Source organism: Macaca nemestrina, chromosome 17, assembly GCF_043159975.1.
Source record: "Macaca nemestrina isolate mMacNem1 chromosome 17, mMacNem.hap1, whole genome shotgun sequence".
Classification (NCBI taxonomy): Eukaryota; Metazoa; Chordata; class Mammalia; order Primates; family Cercopithecidae; genus Macaca; species Macaca nemestrina.
In genome coordinates this window covers 83696750-83716536 of record NC_092141.1, presented here as the reverse complement: position 1 = coordinate 83716536, position 19787 = coordinate 83696750, and the positions used below count along the sequence as shown (strand labels likewise).

Genomic DNA, 19787 nt, shown 5'->3' with positions numbered 1-19787 from the left:
GGGTCCCTAGCCCACATCAGTGCTTACAGCCTGGGACACAGGCACGCTGAACACCCGGCTGGGTACATGCATCCTCCTTCCCACAGGACTTCCGCAGCTAGGCCCTCTAGCTAAAGCTACTCAGGCTTGGGGTCACAGAGAGCCCTAGATGGCCCTCCCTCCAGTGTACGCCACCCTCCCAGCCAAAGACCACCCTGGCTTACCATTTCTCACATTCTACCTATAAGGGGTCCAAGGCCAGAGGACAAAACTCCCAAGGAAGACACAGAGGCTGGAGGGTTTGGAGGAACCAGTTGAATTTCTGAAGTGTTTCCTTACAATGGTGGTACCTGGTTCAGGGATGGGCAGGGGTAGCCAAACCCTCCCCGTGCTGCCCAGTTCTCTGAGGGTGGGAGTAGGAACAAAAGTTTAAGGCTGAGGCCACTGCCATGCCCTGGATGCAACAACCAGGAAAATCATGTTAATCAAGGAAACAAAAATTCCTCTAGACTCTGCAATACTGCACTCTTAACAACAAAAATCAAATGAAAGCAAGATGTGTCTGCCACAGCTCTCAGGATAACGGATGCCCTGTCCACTGAGAGTGGCAGTTCTGCAGTCAATGATCAGCCCTGGACCCAGTTATCACACGGGGGAGGAAGGAAAGGTGCCCTCTCGCCTGGTCCCACGATCCTGGCATGGTGCAGGTCCCAGCGATATCCCAAGCAGAGTGGCAAAGGGACACCTGGTAGGATGAGGCACTCAGTGAGGAGGAGGGAGGCAGAGTCTCCTTTCTAATTGCAGGATGACGGGAACACATTCACCTTCCCTAAGGTAAGGGAAGAACATAGTTCTCTAGAAAAATCATTTGTCAAGAAAGGGCATGTGGGTGCTGATTTGTACGTTGATTCAGGGGAGTAACTGGGGAGAAGGAAAAAGGTGGGGTGGAAGGCTGGCTCGGCCCTGCCAGTCACCGGGTGGCTGGCAGCAGGGCGCTCAGAGGTTGCTGAAGAGTTCGTTTTTCTTGCTCCAGTCCATCTGCGGGGCCCGTTTGCTGCTGCGCTTCTGGTGGGCCCTCTCTTTGGCCATGGCCAGGGAGATGTTGAAGTCCAGGATGGGGTCGGAGGAGGAGGTAGACGAGGGCGCTGTGGAGTCCTGTTTTGGGGGGCTGTCTTGGGAATTCAGCTGTAAAGAGAAATGGGGGCAGGAAGTTGGGAGTCAGTCCCTCATTAGGCTCCCTGGTCCTCAGCCTCAGTGAGGTGGCTCCCTTGGGGCTGTGCCCAGGGAAGCCAGGTCACAAGAACAGAATGCGGCTCAGCATGTGACCTCAAAGGCAGGCTGGTGTGCCAGGAACAAGTGGGGCCTGGGAATCGGCTTCCTGTAACCCAGTTGCTACCCCCTGCATGGCTGGCCTACCTCCTCGCTGGTGTCACTGGAGGCGGATCTCACCAGGGTTGGCCTGGGGCTCTCTGAGGCTGCCTCTGCCAAGGCTTCACCACTGTTCTCCTGGCAGAGAGAAGAGGGGTGTGGGTTGTCACAGGATGGGGTGAGGGAGTCCTGAGGCAGGAGGGAGCTCCTGGGGAAGTAGGGGCCCCAGACTGAGAAGAGGTAGCGCTGATGCCCTGGCCACCCACCCCGGGTTCCCACCGCCTGAGCCTGCTGGGGCTCCTTTTTACATTCCTTCGAGGATCAGAGGGCAGGCTGGTTCTGCTCAGGCTGGAGGGATGGGAGGGGTACAGATATCATGGGATTAGCGCTCCCTCCCCCTGGGCTGCTCCAATGTGGCTTTTAGATACTGACTTGCCTTTTGAGCCAGTGACCAGGGAGGGGCTTCTTGGAATGTGGGGACACTGGAGGCCTCTTTGCTTGGCATGGGGAACCCATGTGGTGCTCCCTGAATCTCCTGTGGTCCACCTGACTGTTTGCCTGGATTTGACCCCAGGAATCCTGAAACCCTAACCCTGAAGCAGCAAAGGAGGGCCTTGAAGGAAGAAAGTAGATGGAACGTTCTAGATCCAAAGATGAGGTGACAGAAGGTTTAGGCCTGGGTCCAAGGACCCTCCCCCTTGTCAAGTACCCTGGCAGGAGCTCCTAGGGAAGGGGAACCTTTGAGCAGACCCTGCAGAAAGTTCCTACTCTGTGGCCTGACTGAGTCGGCCTGTCCCAGAGTGAAGGCTTTGGCTGGGGCATCAGCTTGGCACCCAGCCCCTTCCTGGGTTCTTCCATGGCTTCAGCTGGCGCCCAGCCCCACCATCTCTTCCCCAGCCTCACCCCCTTTCCCTTCTGCCCAGGGAAGGGGGGAGGAGGGGCTTTGTTCTTCCAACCCAGACTGGAAGTAGCAGGGGCCCGGCTGCCCGTGGCCAGACACTGAAGCTCTGTTCTTGGGGGGAAGAATGGCCCCTTCTGTATGGTGGGGAGTTGGAGGCGGGGGCTTGTCACCCAGGATGGCGGGCTGCAGAGGGGCCCAGCCAGCCTTCTCCCTCCCAACAGCTTTGGCCCCAGGCAGAGGCCAAGAGGGTTCTGGCAGTTCTATAGCTTGGAGCCAAAGAAGGAGCTGGAACTGGGGACCCTGAGGTTTTGGCCTTAGCCAGATGGCTATCCTACCAACCATAGCACCTTCTGACCTGTCTCCCGCACCCCCAGGATTGAAATCCAGAGAAACAGGGGACCCGCCCTTACCTTCTGTATCTCGCCATTGGTGAAGGGCTCAGGCAGGGGACCTAGGCGAAGGAGAGAGCAGAGGTGAGTCCGGAATGGGGATGGAATAGAGCGTGGAGAGGAGGCGGGAGTTGGGGTTGGGCAGATCATTAGATCTTGTTCCCTGGGTCAACATCTCAAACTTTTCTGATGTCCACCTACCATGAGTACATTTGCCTTGTTATCTATTAAAAAAAATTTTTTTATAGAGATGGGGCCTTGCCATGTTGTGCAGGCTGGTCTCAAACTCCTAGCCTCAAGCAATCCTCTCACCTCGGCCTCCCGAAGTATTGAGATTACAGGTGTGAGCAAATGTCTGGCCTATGTTTGCATTTTGATGACTCAGCACACACAAAAATTTTGTGTAACAAAAGTTTCACAAAGCAATACCCTTACTACAGTGTTCTTTGATATTTTTAATTTCATGTCATTAAAAAAACCAAAAAAGTTTCTGGGCCAGGTGTAGTTGCTCACACCAGCAATTTGGGAGGCCAAGGCAGCTGGATCACTTGAGGTCAGGAGTTCGAGACCAGCCTGGCCAACATGGTGAAACCCTGTCTCTACTAAAAAGACAAAAAGAAAATTAGCTGGGCATGGTGGCACACGCCTGTAATCCTAGCTACTTGGGAGGCTGAAGCAGGAGAATCGTTTGAACCCAGAAGGTGGAGGTTGCAGTGAACCAAGATCGTGCCACTACACTCCAACCTGGGCAACATAGCAAGACTCCGGCAAAACAAACAAACAAACAAACAAACTCTGCTGGTCTCTATCTACCAAAATGATCTTATGAGGCACTGGTGGGTCACAAGGTGTTTAAAAAATGCATCGTCCCAGATGGAGATGAAATTACAGGATGGCTGCCTAATTCCTGTCTGGGAACTCCTACATGGGAAGCTTGTTAAAGTATAGATTCCTGGACCTTGGCAGCACAGATTCTGGTTTAGTGGGCAGGCCTAGGAATCAGCATTTTCCAAACGCTTCCCAGGTGATGATGATGACACCGAAATTGGAACCACACCCCAGACTACAGTTAGTATCTGCCTCAACTGAAAGAGAAAATAGTCCGGGCTCGGTGGCTCATGCCTGTCATCCCAGCACTTTGGGAGGCCGAGGCAGGTGGATCACCTGAAGTCAGGAGTTCGAGACCAGCTTGGCCAACATGGTGAAACCCTATCCCTACTAACAATACAAAAATTAGCCGGGTGTGGTGGCGTGCGCCTGTAATCCCAGCTACTCAGGAGGTTGAGGCAGGAGAATTGCTTGAACCCAGGAGGCGGAGGTTGCAGTGAGCCGAGATCGTGCCACCGCAATCTAGCCTGGGCGACGGAGTGAGACTGTGTCTGAAAGAAGAAAAAAAAAAAAAGGCCAGGCAAAGTGGCTCACACCTATAATCCCAGCACTTTGGGAGGCCGAGGTGGGTGGATCGCAAGGTCAAGAAATCGAGACCGGCCGGGCGCGGTGGCTCAAGCCTGTAATCCCAGCACTTTGGGAGGCCGAGACGGGTGGATCACGAGGTCAGGAGATCGAGACCATCCTGGCTAACACGGTGAAACCCCGTCTCTATTAAGAAATACAAAAAACTAGCCGGGCGAGGTGGCGGGCGCCTGTAGTCCCAGCTACTCGGGAGGCTGAGGCCGGAGAATGGCGTAAACCCGGGAGGCGGAGCTTGCAGTGAGCTGAGATCCGGCCACTGCACTCCAGCCTGGGTGACAGAGCGAGACTCCGTCTCAAAAAAAAAAAAAAAAAAAAAAAAAAAAGAAATCGAGACCATCCTGGCCATATAGTGAAACCCCATCTCTACTAAAAATATAAAAATTTGCTGGGCATGGTGCCGCGTGCCTGTAGTCCCAGCTACTCAGGAGACTGAGGCAGGAGAATGACTTGAACCTAGGAGGCAGACGTTGCAGTCAGCTGAGATTGCACCACCGCACTCCAGCCTGGGTGACAGCAAGACTCTGTCTCCAAACAAAAGAAAAAAAAAAGAGAAAATAATTCCAACTCCTATTTGCCAATCAGGAAATGAGGGGGGACAAGAAGGCTCAAGGGGTGTGTCCTGGGTATCCCCTCCCCAAGCCAGTGGGAAACCTGGAGGGGTCAGAGGGAGAGAAGACAGGTCTGGGGTCACCTTCACTGGGCTCACTCAGGGTAGGGGTCCCACATGGCTTCAGGGGTGGCTGTGCCATCTCCAGGGACTGGTCAGCGTAGGCAGGCTTCTTCTGAACTGTTAGCTTAAAATTCCTGGTCATCTTTTCCCTGTCCCCAGTCCAGGACACAGCCAGAGATACCTGACTCTCATCTTCTCCTCCCCTCTGACACCCACAGCCTTGCTGGGACACCAGGGACACTCACTGTCCCCTCCCCATCAGCTCACAGTGGTCAGAGTGAAACCCTGGCTGCCGGACAGGGGGGCATTCCTCTCTATGGAAAGAGTGAGGATGCCATCCTGGAGGGACTCCGGGGAGGAGACTGTCCCCAGGCCTCTCCCTCTTCAGGTCCTTTGGCCAGAGGCTGCAGCCCCTCTAGCCCGAGAGACAGGCAGAAGAGGCAGGAATGTCTGAGGGAGCCAATTACCTGCAGGGCGAAGGGGTAGGGGAAGCAGGGGACTATCCCAGGAGCTGAGTGGAATCCAGATTCCAGCTGTGTCTTCCTCATATCAGATCCCTAGGAGGAAGGCTGGGGCTTCTCTGGGCCTTAGTCTCCCCATCAGTGGAGAAGGGGATTATCTGAGTTACCTGGTTTCCATGAACTTGGGAGATAAGGGTAAGGTGGTACCCCATCTCCCATGCCCAGAGCCAGCTAGGGACTTCCAGGGGCCATCCTCTTTTCTAGGAGCCTCCAGGCCTTGGATTGCGCCAGAAGGGGACAGGGCCTCCCCAGTTGTCCCTTCCAACTGGGGATGGGAGTCTGCAGCAAGACCTTTGTGTGAATCCCCTTTTACACATACAACCTTGAGTCTCCAGGAGGCCCCACCCACTGCAAAGTCCCAAGAGGATCCACCCTTAGTATGGCCCAGTGAGCACCCCTGCCCGCTCCAGGGAGCCATCTTCCCAGGGAGAAAGTCCAGACCAAGGAGCAGAGCACTGCTTAACCCCTCCCTGCCCCATGCAGCAGCCCTGCCCTGTTTGGCTCGGGCCTGGGCAGGGGGAGGCGCCAGGCTTGGCAGGGTGATGCTGGGGGATGGGGAGGGCAGGGGCCCAGGGCTTGAAGGAGGACCCACTACTCTCTAGAGCCAGCAAGGCTGAGTTTCCAAGACAACCTGAGCGGAGGGAGGGGAGGCACTGGGCCCTGCCACTGGACTCTGATCTGACCAAGCAAAGGCTGGAGGCCTCCCCGGAGTTAACCCTTTCCTCACGTCGACACTGCCCTGAAAGTTTGCTGGTGGGGACAGGACTGGGGACTCAGGCCTCCTTTGGGGCTGCAGCTTTGGCCGGGAGTCAGAAGATCTGTCCATTTCTCTCAGCGACCTCATGCCAGCTGACCCCATCACAAGCCGTCCTCGGAAACCCACTGCCACTCCCTACACTAGGCCCCCACTCCCCCAGCCCACACCTCTGGGCCTCCCATGAAGGAGAAGGAGGGAGCACCCACGCCGGAAAGCTGCCCACCCCTCGCCTGGGACCCAGCAAAGTCTTAGCCCTGGCTCACATTCCTGACTTGGGGGCCTCCAGCCCCAGGACGGCCAGCGGCCCCACCCGGCTTACCATTCAGGTGCTCCTGAGATGGGGTCACTTTGCATTTCTTGAAGAACTCATCAGTTTCCCTGTCCACCACAAGCAGCTTGGTCTCGTCCCCGCCAGCCCTGATGGCGGACACCACGTCCCCATGCTGCTTCCCCTCCATGCAGACCCCGTTCACCTGCAGGGCGGGGTTGGGGAGGCGTTACGGGCACAGGCCTTGGTTCTGGGGCAGGTAGGTGGAGGAGGGCTGGGGGCGGGGGCGGCCACCTTGGTTCTCAGCCAGTTTGCAGTTCACAACTTGGGGATACTGACCCCCATTTCTGCAGAGTCCTGAACTAGGCCAGGGGTCCTCCCGTGGACAGTCAGCTGGGGAGGCAGGATACATGGGAAGGGCCAACGAAAATATCCAGACGAGACTAAACAAACACAGCTGGGAGAGATGGGATGGGAGCGAGCTGGGAGGCCGGGGTGGGGCCCAGCCTGGGTAAGGACTTGCTGTCCGACTTCCCTCTCTGGACCTTGGTTTTCTCACGTGTAAAATGAGAAGTCTTGGGAGAGCTGATCTCTAGCTCTAAGGTTCTAAGACTGTGATTCTGGGACCTGCCTGAGCATTTGGTTCACGTTTCACCTCCCAGGAGCGTACACCAGAGCCAGGGCACCGAATGAGCGAGTCTAAAAGCTTAACTCGGGGCTGGGCGAGGTGGCTCCCGCCTGGAATCCCAGCACTTTGGGAGGCTGAGGCAGGAGGATCACTTGAGGTCAGGAGTTTGAGACCAGCCTGGCCAACTGTAATCCCAGCTACTCAGGAGGTTGAGGCAGGAGAATCGCTTGAACCCGGGGGGCAGAGGTTGTAGTGAGCTGAGATTGTGCCACTGCACTCCAGCCCAGCCTGGGCAACAAAGCGAGACTCCGTCTCAAAAAAAAAAAAAAAAAAAAAAAAAAAAAAAAATTATATTTATATATATATATATATATATAAATAAAATAAAAGGCTAACTCAGGAGAGGGGTTTTGTTACTGCCACCCGCCTCTGTGTGCCTGGCAGCAGGGAAGCTCTGGAGATGTCCCCAGACATCTGCCTGATCGATGGGTGAATCACAGGCTGCCCAGTATATCTGCTTGGCAAGGAGGAGTTCAGGGGAGAGTAGAGGTAAGAAAGGAATCCGTCAGTCAGTTCATCTATCTTTCCATCTATCCATCACCACCCTTCCCTGTCTCCCTCCCATCCACCCATCCATCCAGCCGCTCCAGGCTGGCTATGCCCATGGGCTAATCAAGCCCAGGAAGGTATGATGGTTGCCCCAGGTGCTGCTGATCTGCAGGGAGTGGGGCAGTCAGATAGGAAGAGGGCAAGAAGCATCACCTCCACAATGCGATCCTGGGCCCGGAGACCTGAAGCTTCAGCTGGGGAGTCTGGGTCCACTGACCGGATGAACTGGCCTGGCTTGGACTTGTCGCTGTGCAGGTTGAAGCCATAGCCACTGGGGCCCTTCTTCATGGTACAGAGCCGAGGCCGAAGCTTGCGCTGCAGAGACAGGGGAGGGTCCATGGCTATTCCACAATGCCCTAGGTTCTGCCTTCCCTGTCCTCTGCCTGGCCCCATCTCCCCAAACAAGGAAGGTTTGGGAGGACGCAAATTTGCTTAGATCCCTACACAGCAATTTGAGAGGGTTCTGGCCCAGGACTCAAAAGACTTGTGTGGACACCCAGCACCGCAGCAACCTGCTTAGGTGATGTGGGTAAAACACTGCTCTGTCCAAGCCTCAGTTTCCTCTTCTGGGAAATGAGGGGTGGGACCAGGTTAGCTCTCACATGCCTGTCCCTTCTGACAGTCTAAGGTGAATCGCATGCAGTGTTGATCAGGCCCCTATCCCTCCCCATTGGTGGCTCAGTCTGGCCCTCCTGGAGAGGGGGCAGAGTGTGGCACCCCTGTCAGCCTGGCTGGGGACCTGGGGCATACGGCTGAGGACCCCCAGCCCCTTTGTACCCTGTTCTCTGCATCAGGGGAGGAAGAGGCAGGTGTTTACTGAAAGCTGACCCGTGTGTTTACAGTAAAGCCTTCCTCCATATACTCGAACTCTCTCTCACCCCCACCAAGCCAAATGGCCCAGCCAAAAGGGAGCCAGAAGGAGCAGATAACCAAAAACCTATTGTGCGGCACAGCAAGGGACCTGGATAAGACAGGGGGCCATCCTCAGGCGTTCCAGGACCTCCTGCCCCTACACCGCTGCCTGAGGGTAGAGGTGGCAACGGAAGCACAGAGACCCCAGAAACCAAGGAGCCTGAATGGGGAGGGGACTGGACTGGGAAAAGCAGGGCTGGGCTAAAGGGAGCCCAGTGTGGCTGTGGCCTGGAGGGTGTGACCTACTAAAAGGGCACACGCAGATTTCTTTTGAGTGCTCGGACTCAGCTGAAAACGGTTTCCAACGTGCTTGGTCCAAAGTAAGCAGCTCAGCTTAGAAGCTGCAGGCCTGGACACACAGTATGATGGAGGGAATATGGGTGTGGGTGGCTGAAGCCTGTGCCCAAGGACTACGCCTGAGTCCCTGTCCCTCTCCCCTCCTCCAGGCCTGGTGCAGAGCCACTGGCTGCTGTCCAACCTGCTGGCCCTGCGTTATCACTCAGCACATCAGGCAATGAGCAGTGGATAGTCAAGGCTCCGAGCCAGGTTCCAGCTCCCCTGTTTAGGAGCTGTGTGACCTGGGGCAGGTCATTTATGGATCATTCGGACTGCCATCTGCCTCCCAGGGTGGCTGAGGCCCAGTGAGGTCATTGCCTTAAACACTTTCTAACTGTAAAAAATCCCTGTGCACACCCAGACTTTCCCATTGTTGTGAATACTAATGAAGAGTCATAGGAAGCTGGGAGTGAGATTCTGGTGGGGTGGGGGTGTGTGTGCCAGGCTGCTCTGAAACCCAAATCCCCAGCTGGGAGTGGAGAGGGCCGAGAGGAGTGGGAAGGCGTGCCCAGGAGGGTGTATGGGCCTCTGTCCCAACTTGCCAGCCCCGGGAGGCTGCCACCATCTGCAGCAGACTCAATCCCCAGCCTTTCGGTCTCTGGGGGTGGCTAGAGGATGACTTTGCATTCCTTTAAAGGCTCGAGCAGGTCTTTCTTCCTGTGTTTCATGCCCAAATCCAGGCTTGAGGGCCCCTCACCCCAACAACAAAGACGGTTAAGTGAGTGGTAAAACAGTGAGGGGCTCACAAAGGCTTAGGAACCCTAAATGAAGCCTCTCGCCTTGTTCTCCCTGGCCCATCCCCTGCCTCACTGCAGGGCCCACTCCCCGCTTGTTCAGCTGTCACCTGCCCCAGGCTCACCCCCGGCACTCCCACAGCCCTACGGGATCTTGTTCCGGGAGTAAGTGAGGCTCTTCTACCCTAGAGCTAATCCCTCCACAAAGCTCCCAGCCAGGCCCTCCCCCAGGCCCTAGGTGAGTAGAAACAAGTCTGACCAGTTGCCGTCACCAGGACAGGCGCAGCTTTCTGCTTCAGCCAGACCGAGCTGCAGGACCTGGCCGACACCCTGAGAAAGTGGGGAGGGTGAAATCTCAGGACAGGCAGGGGGCAGCTCTAGTGACCTCCTCCAACCTCTCTCCACAGTCCCCGCGCTCCCAAAAACCTTCCCATAACCTGGCTGGGGCTTGTCAGCTGTTTTTGAGACGGGGAAACTGAGGCTCAGAGATGTTGAGCCCACGGCCTGACATCACACACCCAGAACTCCAACCCTGGTCTCTGACTTGGAACCTGTCCTCCTTCCACCACACTGCAGCGTGCTCCTTAAGGATCCAAGTCCAGAATGGGGCAATCCACTGGGAGGTGAGGTCCCAACAGGAGTCAGGCAGTGGCGGGCAGACAGCAGCTCTCTCCAGGGCATAGGCTGCAGCCTCTGCTGGAGGTGGGCTGGGAGCTGAAGAAACCACAGCCTTCCTTCCAGGTGCTCAGGGCCTCTCATAGCTGGAGCTACGGCCTGAGCTGGGGGATGAAGCCTGGCGTGGGTGATGGGACAGGGGCATGGCTGGAGTGGGGGCAGGTGGCTCTGGGCGCTCCCCCGGCTGGCAGGGCAGGGCTGTGCTCGCTGCCTTTGAGATGCCCGTCCTCTGGCCCTGGTCTCTGTGCTGTGGGCTTCCCTCACTGATCTTCACCCCAGTGCCCCTCGCCTAGTGACATATGGTGCCAAAGCTCCAGGGCCTCCTTTGAGCCTTGCTCTGCTCTGCCAGCACCAAGTCATGCAGTTCAAGGGGAAACGGGGGACCCAGACTGAGGGGCTCAGGTGCCCTCTGTTCCCTTCCTCTGCACTGGGACTGCTCCACTGTTCTGTCTAGACGTGGCTCTGTGGTGGCTCTAGGACCTGAGGGGGTGGCTGGACAAGGAGATGGGAAGCCCCAGGTAGGCCCCACTGGCATTTAAACAGCTCCAATGCACCTGTAGAGCCTCCTCCCCAAGTCCCTAGAGACTGCCTCCCCTCACACGGGAAGGGGGTTCCCACTCTCCAAGGGAGACCAGCCTTGTTCCTCCTCACCCCTCCCCCAGCAGGAGCCTCCCAGCTGTCTCCAGGAGGTGTCAGTGCCAGCTGCTGAGTCAGCCCATCAAGCCAGCCCATCCCAGCCTGGGTGGAGGCTGGGGCTGGCAGGGGGAGTCCCTTGGGGCAGCCCCCCTGGGGATCCGTGGGGCCTGGCCTGTGGTCTCCAGGCCCAGCACTGAGAGAAGATGGGGAGGTGTGGGGTACTTGGCCGAGCTCAGCCACCATTGCTCTTGGACCCTCACCCTCAAGCTGGGGCAGGGTTGGGTTCTGGGGAAGGGGGCAAATGGGAGTGACGTCCAGGCATGCTGGGCTTGGTGTGTGGCCCCCAGGAGCTTAGGAGGAGCCAGCTACAGAGGGGCCCAAAGCATGGTGGGAGGAGGAACCTAAAAAGGAACATAGCCCCAGTGAGTTCCAGAGGGCAAAGTGGATCTCCAGTGATGACGACAGCTCGGGAGACCCAAGTTCAAGACAAAATCAGGATCTGCTCAGAGAGGAGACTGGCAGAGAGCCAGAATTGACAGGAGGGAACATGAGGCCACGCAGCCGATGGGCAGCACAGCTGGGCCAGGGTGACCCAGGGTTGGACAGGCTGGAGACTCTCACTTTCACACAATGCTGGCTGGCTTTCCAGAAAAGACCCTGCCGGGAGAGCTGACCCCACACCCTTCTCCCAGGACCTCCTCCACCCTCAGGCTGCCTCCCTTCATCTGTCCTTTCCCCCAGGGAGCTTCACCCCACCCCAAGTGGCCGCCCCATCACCTCCACCCACCCCATCACCTCCACCCACGCAGTCCAGGGAGCGGATGGCGGGCACGGAATTCAATAGGCGCCACCAGCAGTCACCTGGAAAGCCGGGGAAAGTCGATACCCTAATCCCAGTGACCGTCTCTGGGGAGCAGGCCCAGGGCCGCTCCCTGCTCCTCCTTCCTCCCTTCGGGGAAGGCTGTGGGAGCCTGAGGCCAACGCCCCATTGGGCCCAGCCCCTCCCTGGCTGATGCCATAGTGATGGGCCCTACAGAAATAGCCAGCCCGCTTCCTTCGAGCCAGCCAGCTCAGGACCCCAGAGGAAAGCGGCTGGAGGAGTAGGAAGACCACTTGCGGGTCCAGGGGAACAACAGAGGTAACCCCACTTCTCAAGACTGCACCTCCCCCGGCCCAGGGCTCTTGTTTATGCAAAGAAGACCAGTGTCACGATGCCCAATACAGGAAAATCAGACCCAACAAGAGGATGGAAGGGGGCAGGAGGGAGCCCTGGCTGTTCTCGGGGGGCTGGGGTGTGTGTGTCAAGAGTATGTTGGGGGTAAGGGCCATGTTTGCTCTGGGAGGCAGCTCAGTTTGTTCCCCAGATTCTGGAGACAGGCCTGGGTCTCTGGTGCTGGCTCTTCAAGGAAGCCAGGATGGAGACAGCTGGCCTTGCCTGGAGAGCTGTGTGACAGGCAGCCTGGGGGCACTGGGAAGTGACCAGGGACTCCGGACACTCAGCCAGTGTCCACACCTCTAGGCAGAAGGTGTCTTCTCCTTACCCTAGGTGAGGTACAGGGGGCTTGGCTGTCACTGGCCCTGCCGAGTGGCCCTGATGTCACCTCATTTTACCCTACAGGACCTCCTTCCACCCTCCATATCCCTCCAGGTCTGTGCAGGCGGTGGGGAATGTTGGATGCCTCCATTTGCAAAAAAAAGGTCACTCACTGCTCCTAGCCCTTGATCTCCTCCCTCCTGTTTCTCAGTGGGAAGAGCTTTCCCTGGAGTCTGGTAGGGTGGGAACCAGGAGGGAGTCATACACTAAAGTGAGGGCTGCTGGTCTGACAGATACCCCCAGGACTCAGAGGTCTGAACCAGGTTCTCCTTCTGGCTAGTAACCTCTTCTTCCCACGGGGGCGGGAGGGGGCAGAGTCTGGCTCAGGTCTCCCCAGGGCTGGGCAAGCCTGGGATGGAGCAGGCTGGTACCTGGGCTGCAGCCCGGCTGGACACCATCCAGGGCTGGCCGCCCCGTGCCTTCCCTTCTGCCTCCCTCCTCATCCCTCACCCTCCTCCCAGAAGTCTCTGGATTTAACCCCCAGGGGCTGTCCCAAGGGGCTATTAAGAACCTTCAAGGAGCTTGTGAAATTGAGGCTCAACACTGAAGTAACAAATAGGAGCCGCTGGTTACTGAACACCTACTATATGTTAGGCACCGAGCTCTTTACGTGTATTTTCTTAGGAGCCAATTATAGTCCTACAAGGAAAGTATTATTGCAAGCATTTCACAGAAAAGGAAACTCAGCTTCAAAAAGCTGGAGTCAATTGCTCAAGTACACATGGCTGATGGGTGAAGGCAGGATTTCAGCTCGGATCCAGAGGAGCACTGTCCAGTAGATATATAATGCCAGCCATGTGTGGAACATAAGTCCAGCTGTGGCTCAGAATATGATGGGCAGAAACACCTGGCAGAGTCAGGCATCAAGCACAGACTACTCGTGTGGCCAAATGGCTGTGCAGGCACTGGAGTCAGAGGGCTGGGTTCCCAGACACACCCCTGCGCTGTGTGGGAGGAGTTGCTAGCTGAGAGTCCTGGGACCCACCATGGCCACCTTAACTGATCAAGTCTCAGCCTCCATAGGCAGAGAATGGGGCCAATATCTGCCTCACTGGTGGTCATATGGATTAAATGAGACAGGGAGGGTTAGTACTTAGTACACTGCTAACACAAATAGTAGCTACTATGTATTGAACACTTACTGTCAACCTACAAAATGGAGAAAACAATAGCTAATTTGTCTGGGGGACAATGAAATGCATATCGGCTGGGCGCGGTGGCTCACGCCTATAATCCCAGCACTTTAGGAGCCAAGGCAGGTAGATTACCTGAGGTTAGGAGTTTGAAACCAGCTGGCCAACGTGGTGAAACCCCGTCTCTACTAAAAATACAAAAATTAGCAGGGTGTGGTGGCAGGTGCCACCCAACCTGGCCAACGTAGTGAAACCCTGTCTCTACTAAAAATACAAAAATTAGCACAGTGTGGTGGCAGGTGCCTGTAATCCTGGCTACATGGGAGGCTGAGGCAGGAGAATTGCTTGAACCTGGGAGACGGAGGTTGCAGTGAGCTGAGACCACACCACTGCACTCCAGCCTGGGTGACAGAACAAGCCTCTGTCTCAGGGAAAAAAAAGAAAGAAAGAAAGAAAGAAATGCATATCAACATCTTTATGTCATAGGTAGAGCGCCTAAAGGCACATTACAAACCTAAGTTTCCTTCCAGGTAGGGCCACTCTATCTTAGAGCAACGAAAGCAGAGGAACACTTGTTATTGGAGTCTAGAGCTCTGGTTTCTCCTTATAAAGAGCGCTGCAGCATCAATAAGACCTCGGCTGAATTTCATCTTATTTTTGGAGACGAGTCCCACTCTGTCACCCAGGGTGGAGTGCAGTGGCGCGATGTTGACTCACTGCAACCTCCACCTTCCAGGTTCAAGCCATTCTCCTGCCTCAGTCTCCCAAGTAGCTGGGACTACAGGAGCCTGTCACCAGGCCTGGCTAATTTTTGTATTTTAGTAGAGATGGGGTTTTACCATGTTGGTCAGGCTGATCGTGAACTCCTGACCTCAACTGATTTGCCCGCCTCAGCCTCCCAAAGTGCTGGGATTACGGGCGTGAGCCACCGTGCCCAGCCTGAGTTTCTTATTTAATTCCCCACCCCACTTTCCCAGGGACCACTGAGATGGGACATCTGGGAAAGGGGAGAAGGACCTCATCTAGACATACGGAGTTCCTTGAGAAGGAAGCCCCCATTCACCCCCGCCCCTCTTTTTTTTTTTGGTAGAGACGAGGTCTCACTGTGCTGCCCAGGCTGGTCTCAAACTCCTGGGCTCAAGCAATCCTCCTGCCTCAGCCTCCCGAAGTGCTGCGATTACAGGCACAAGTCACTGCATCCAGCCAAGAAGCCCCCCTCTATCTCCAAGAGAATCATCTCCAGAATTACTGAGTTAACAGGAGCCTGAAGGTAAGAACCAGGGCTACACTGTTTTGCCAGCAAAGATCCAAACACACAATCACATACCCTGTCCATCTGAAATCCAAACACCCAGCAGCTCGAACTCTGTTCTGCCCCTACCAGAGCTCCAACTTGGTTGGTGGAAAATGGCCTGCCCACCCTGGCAAAGAGGTTGATGGTCCTCCAGCTAACTGTGCCCCACCACCCATCTTGCTCCCTGGGGTGCCTGCACTCTCTGCCTCTGGGATCAGGGTCAGGGCTGGCCGGAAACACCCCAAGCTGGGCACTTTCATTTACACACCTGTCATGTCACCAAATCTTCCCAATAACCCTGCGGGCAGTGCCCTTCACAGAGGTGGAGGCTGAGGGTTGCAGGGAAAAATGAACTCCCAGGATCCCAGAGCCAGCACACAGCAGAGCTGGGATTCAACATTGATCTGGCTGACCCCAAAGCCTGGACTTTTGGCTTTCTAGTTTTCAAATGGAAGCTGCTAGCAGGCAAGAAAGTGGAGTTGGTAGGTTCTATCTGGAATTCCAATCTCTGGGTGGGGCGGGATGAGCTAAATGAGGACAAAGGTCCCTGGCTGTTGTTATATATTCATTCATTAATTCAAAAACTGTTTTTGAGAGCCTCCCTGCCGTGTGCCAAGGACTGGCTGGGGATAGAAACACAAATAGGCCACAGTTGATGCCCTTGGGCTTACCATGTAGTGGAGAAAAAGGTCACAAACAGATGATTAAAATATTGTGTGTTCAGAGCGATAAAAGATGTGAGGACAAAGAGGAGGTGGAGGCCGAGGCGGGCAGATCGCCTGAGCCCAGAAGTTCAAGACCAGCCTGGGCAATATGGCGAAACCCCAGCTCTACAAAGAATTTTAAAATTAGCTGGGCGTAGTGGTGCATGCCTGTAGTCCCAGCTACTAGGGAGAATGAGGTGGGAGGATCGCTTGAGCCCTGGAGGTCGAGGCTGCAGTGAGGCGAGGTTGTGACACCACTCCAGCCTGGGCGGAATCTGTCTCAAAAAAAAAAAAAATGAAGGAAAGGAAATGCTAACTCTGCCTACTGGATTAAGGACAGGCTCCCTGGAAAGGGACAGAACGGTCAGGGTATGAAGGCTCAGAGGCTAGAGACGAATTCGGACCCTGGGTGTGGTTTTGGGGATAGGGAGGTAGTGGTGAGAACAGGATGACAGATGGAGAAGGGCCATGGAACAGCATATCACTCTTTAAAAAAAAAAGAAACAAAAATTTAATAGAGACAGGATCTTGTCATGTTGCCCAGGCTGGTCTCGAACTCCTGGGCTCAGGCGATCCTATCCTCCCACTTTGGCCTCCCAAAGTGCTGGGATTACAGGTGTAAGCCACCACACCTGGCCACAACATATCATTCTTAACCCACAGTGACCACTGATCGGGCACTGACTGGGTGCCAGGCTTGGCCACAGTGGCACTTGCCCAACTAGGCAGAGGCTGACCCAGTGCTAGCTGCCCCATGATAGATGTGCAATGATCACTGTGAAATATGTATTCATTCCAATACCAACTGCAAAGGCTGGATGAGCCTGGACTCAGTGCCAGGCACTGAGCTACCTGCTTTACACACAGCCTCGTGCAATTCCGAGGTAGCTGCCATCACCCCCAACAACTTACACAAGAGGAAATGGAGGCTTACAGAGGTGAAGTAACTTGGCTCCGCACAGCCTGGCTAGTACAGCTGAGCTGGCTCAGCTCTGCGCAGCCGGCATTCTGAACCCAGACTCAAGGGTTTAGGCCTCATCCTGTGACTGGTGGTGAATCGGGGGAGGAGGGTTTTAAGCAGGGGAGCAGCAGGGCGGGTGCTGCTGCCCCTCTGTCCCCATGGGGGATGAGGGGAAGGCCATCCACAAAGCAAAGCCGGTGGGCAGAGCTGGAGAGCCACTTCTACCTCCTTAGGCCTAGACATCCCAGCGGGGACGGCCAGTGTTATAGGCACCCATCAGCCTCTGCCATGAGTGGTTCTGGACATGGCTGGTCTTCCCAGCCAGAGGCCACCCAGTTAACCACTCTCTGTGCCACACTTTTCCACTGAGATCCTCACTTAGTAAGTGGAGGGCTAATGAAGATAAGGAAACAGCCCCACTTTGCACACAAATTCAGACTAAAACGAACTGGCAAACCTCGATTTGATGCTTTAGTAGTAAAGGGGTGTGTTTTAGAAAAAAGAACTCTTACAATGTCTGTTAACATTTTTTTGCAATAACCGCGCGGGCCATCTGTATGCTCAACACAAAGGGTTGTGGGGATTTTCTGCTAGAGGGACTCAATGGTGTTGACTAGGAGTCAGTTTAAGGATCTGGGATTCAAACGCTGGGCATGAAGGAGTGCGGTTCAGCATTTAAAACTTTAATAAGAGGCTCAGGTACTTCATGTCATTTCTACAATTCTAGAGAAGGCAGGCATCACATCGCCCAATGCCTCCATCTCACAGATGGGAGAACCAAAGCTCAGAAGTCCTCGAACTTGGCTGGTGATGGTGTCCCCAGGATTTGCTGGTGGCTCTTCTCTCATCTCTTGGCCTAACAAAGTACACACAAATGTAGGTGTCCCTCCAAAACATGCAGGAATCTGATTCTGTGCTTACCCAGGAAGCTCAAAGCTGCTGCCTTTGGGCGCATGTGCTATGCCAGGCCTCCACATTAGCATCCCAGGCCCTCTGGCACCCAGCAGCATAACCAAAAGGGCAAAGGGAGGAGCTGAATGAGACTGTAACTTGTGGGGGGTGGGGGTGGGTGAGTATTTGTGTGGGTTCCAAAGTCCAAAAAAAAAAAAAAAGAATGTCAAATCGATCGATGGACTCAGGATAAAGTTCACACTGGATTTCTGCCTGGGACTGGAGATCATCAGCCCCAACTCCCTGGTGTCAACCCCCTTGCTACGGGTGCTCAGGTCCCTTCCCCCTCCCCTTGCCAATGCCAGGTTGGCAGGGGCAGGAAGTGGGAGCCTGGTGGCCCTGGCATTCCCAGCACCCACCTCTGGCTGGACAGGGCTTCTGGTGACCTCACTTCCACCAAACCAGTTGATCCTCTAGGGCTTTGCCTTCTCCCTTAATGCCAAACTGTACCCTTTCTCTGTCCAGAAGGATCCTCCTGGTCCCCATGGACACTCCCATCAGACACTGCCACCAGGGCGAGCTGGTGCAAACTGAAGGGGCCCTGGGAGGCTCACGCCCTGCCCTACACAGTACACCACTCCACTCTCTGGGGACAGGAGGCTCAGCTCAACTCCTGTTTTGCCAGCTGCCCCTCCTGCAGCTGATCCAAACTGGGATCCTATGGGCAAACACCAAACATGGGCAAAAAGCAACCGGCCTGCTGGCTGTGTGGGCACCAGAGTGACCGTGGCAAGGCCAGGGCAAGACCACCGGCTCACCTTGAGCTCCGCTGGCGCACACAGGGCCGTGAGCCTCAGGAGCTCTCTCCCCTCCCCCTAGCCATCTTTCTCTTCTTCTAAGGTCTTCCCCCTCCCCTCCCAGATACAGCTCTAGGCGCTTACTCCTCACATTCCTGAGAATCGTAAATCCTCTGAGGTGGCAGAACCACCACTCCGAGATGCCTTGGCTCCTCCTCCCCGCCAGGCAACCCCCACACCGCCCTGAGATGGTGGGGCTTCCTCTCCCTTAGAAGTCCCGGGAGGATGAAGTCCTGCAGGACTGAAGTTCAGGACACACACCGGCGGGCTGCGGGGAGGGCCTCCTTGCGCCGGGGCTCCACACAGGAGTAATGCTATTTCTCTAGCTTTTGACGTAGGAGTGGCGGGGGAAGCTGGCACCTCTGGGGAGGAGAGCCCTTCCTCCCTGGCCCATCTGCGGACTGGGGTGAACGAGGAGAGGGCGCCAGGGGACGGGCAGGATTGGGGGATTCCGAGGAAGGGGAGCAGACACCCGCAGACCCGAGGGAAGGGGGGCTGGGTTCCCCTGCGCCGCCCTCCCAAAGGCCAGGGAACAAGAGGTGCAGGCGGCAAAGGCTCTCAGGCTCCCAGCACAGCCTGGGAAGGAGAGGAGGTCGCGGGACGCAGCCCCAGGCCTGCCTAGGATGTGCCAGAGCGCCTGGTAGGCGGGCGGAAGCGGTCTCCCCCTCGCAGCTCGAGTTTCAGAAAAACGACGGCCGGCGCGGGGCTGGACGGCCGGGGCACCTGGGTCTCTCTAGATCCCCCTCCCACTCCATTCCAGCCTGCGCGGCCGGGGCCGAGCTTACCTGCTCCGGGTGGCTCTTGTCGGCCTCGCGAGGCTCATTTTCATTGCCAGCCCCCTGCGCCTCGGCGGCGGCCGCCGGCTCGGCCTGCCCCGGCGTTTCCTGGGCGCGCAGCAGCTCCTCTCGGACCTGGACGCCAAGCTTCTGCAGCTGCTCGTCCGTCTCGGGGTCGACCACCAGCAGGCGCACGGCGTTGAGTGCCGCGCGGATGCGGCTCACCACCTGCTGGTGGGTCTCCTTCTCCACATTTTCGCCGTTCACCTCCACCAGCCGGTCCCCCGCCAGCAGCCCCGCTTTCTCGGCCGGCGAGCCGGGCTCCACCAGCCGGATGTACTGGCCCAACTTGCCCTTCTCCCCGTGCAGGTGGAAGCCGTAGCCGTTCGGACCCTTCTCCAGGCAGCAGAGCCGGGGCAGGGGCGCCCCAGCCGCCGCGTCCGCGCTCATCTCGCCCTGCGACGGGTCAGCGGCGCGACTTGGGGTTCCGTTGGGGATGGGACGGGACGGCCCAGCCCTTCCTGTCTGGCAAACCGGGAGCGCAGCGGGGAAGCCCTGAGCCGCCGGACGGGCGAAGCGAGCAGGTGTCCCAGGAACCGCCGGCCGCCGCGGGCCGCGAGGAGCCGAAAGAACTGCACGGACCAATCCCCGCCCCGCGCGGCGTCTGAGCGTCCCAGAGCCCGCCCCAGCTCCTTACCCCGGGGGCGGGGCCGCGCTGAGG

The 19787-nt window shown here is 56.6% G+C and overlaps 1 protein-coding gene across 1 annotated transcript; it reads right to left on the bottom strand.

Annotated features, from left to right (window-relative positions):
• Positions 1–279: 279 nt before the first annotated feature.
• On the bottom strand, positions 280–19750 carry NHERF1 (NHERF family PDZ scaffold protein 1). The gene is made up of 6 exons (XM_011719757.3): positions 19076–19750; positions 7717–7878; positions 6378–6531; positions 2659–2699; positions 1396–1485; positions 280–1164 (listed from the first exon to the last, which is right to left on the bottom strand). Exons 1-6 carry the CDS (start codon positions 19514–19516, stop codon positions 976–978), a joined length of 1077 nt encoding a protein of 358 aa, XP_011718059.2. The 5' UTR covers positions 19517–19750; the 3' UTR covers positions 280–975.
• Between the last annotated feature and the right edge of the window lie 37 nt (positions 19751–19787).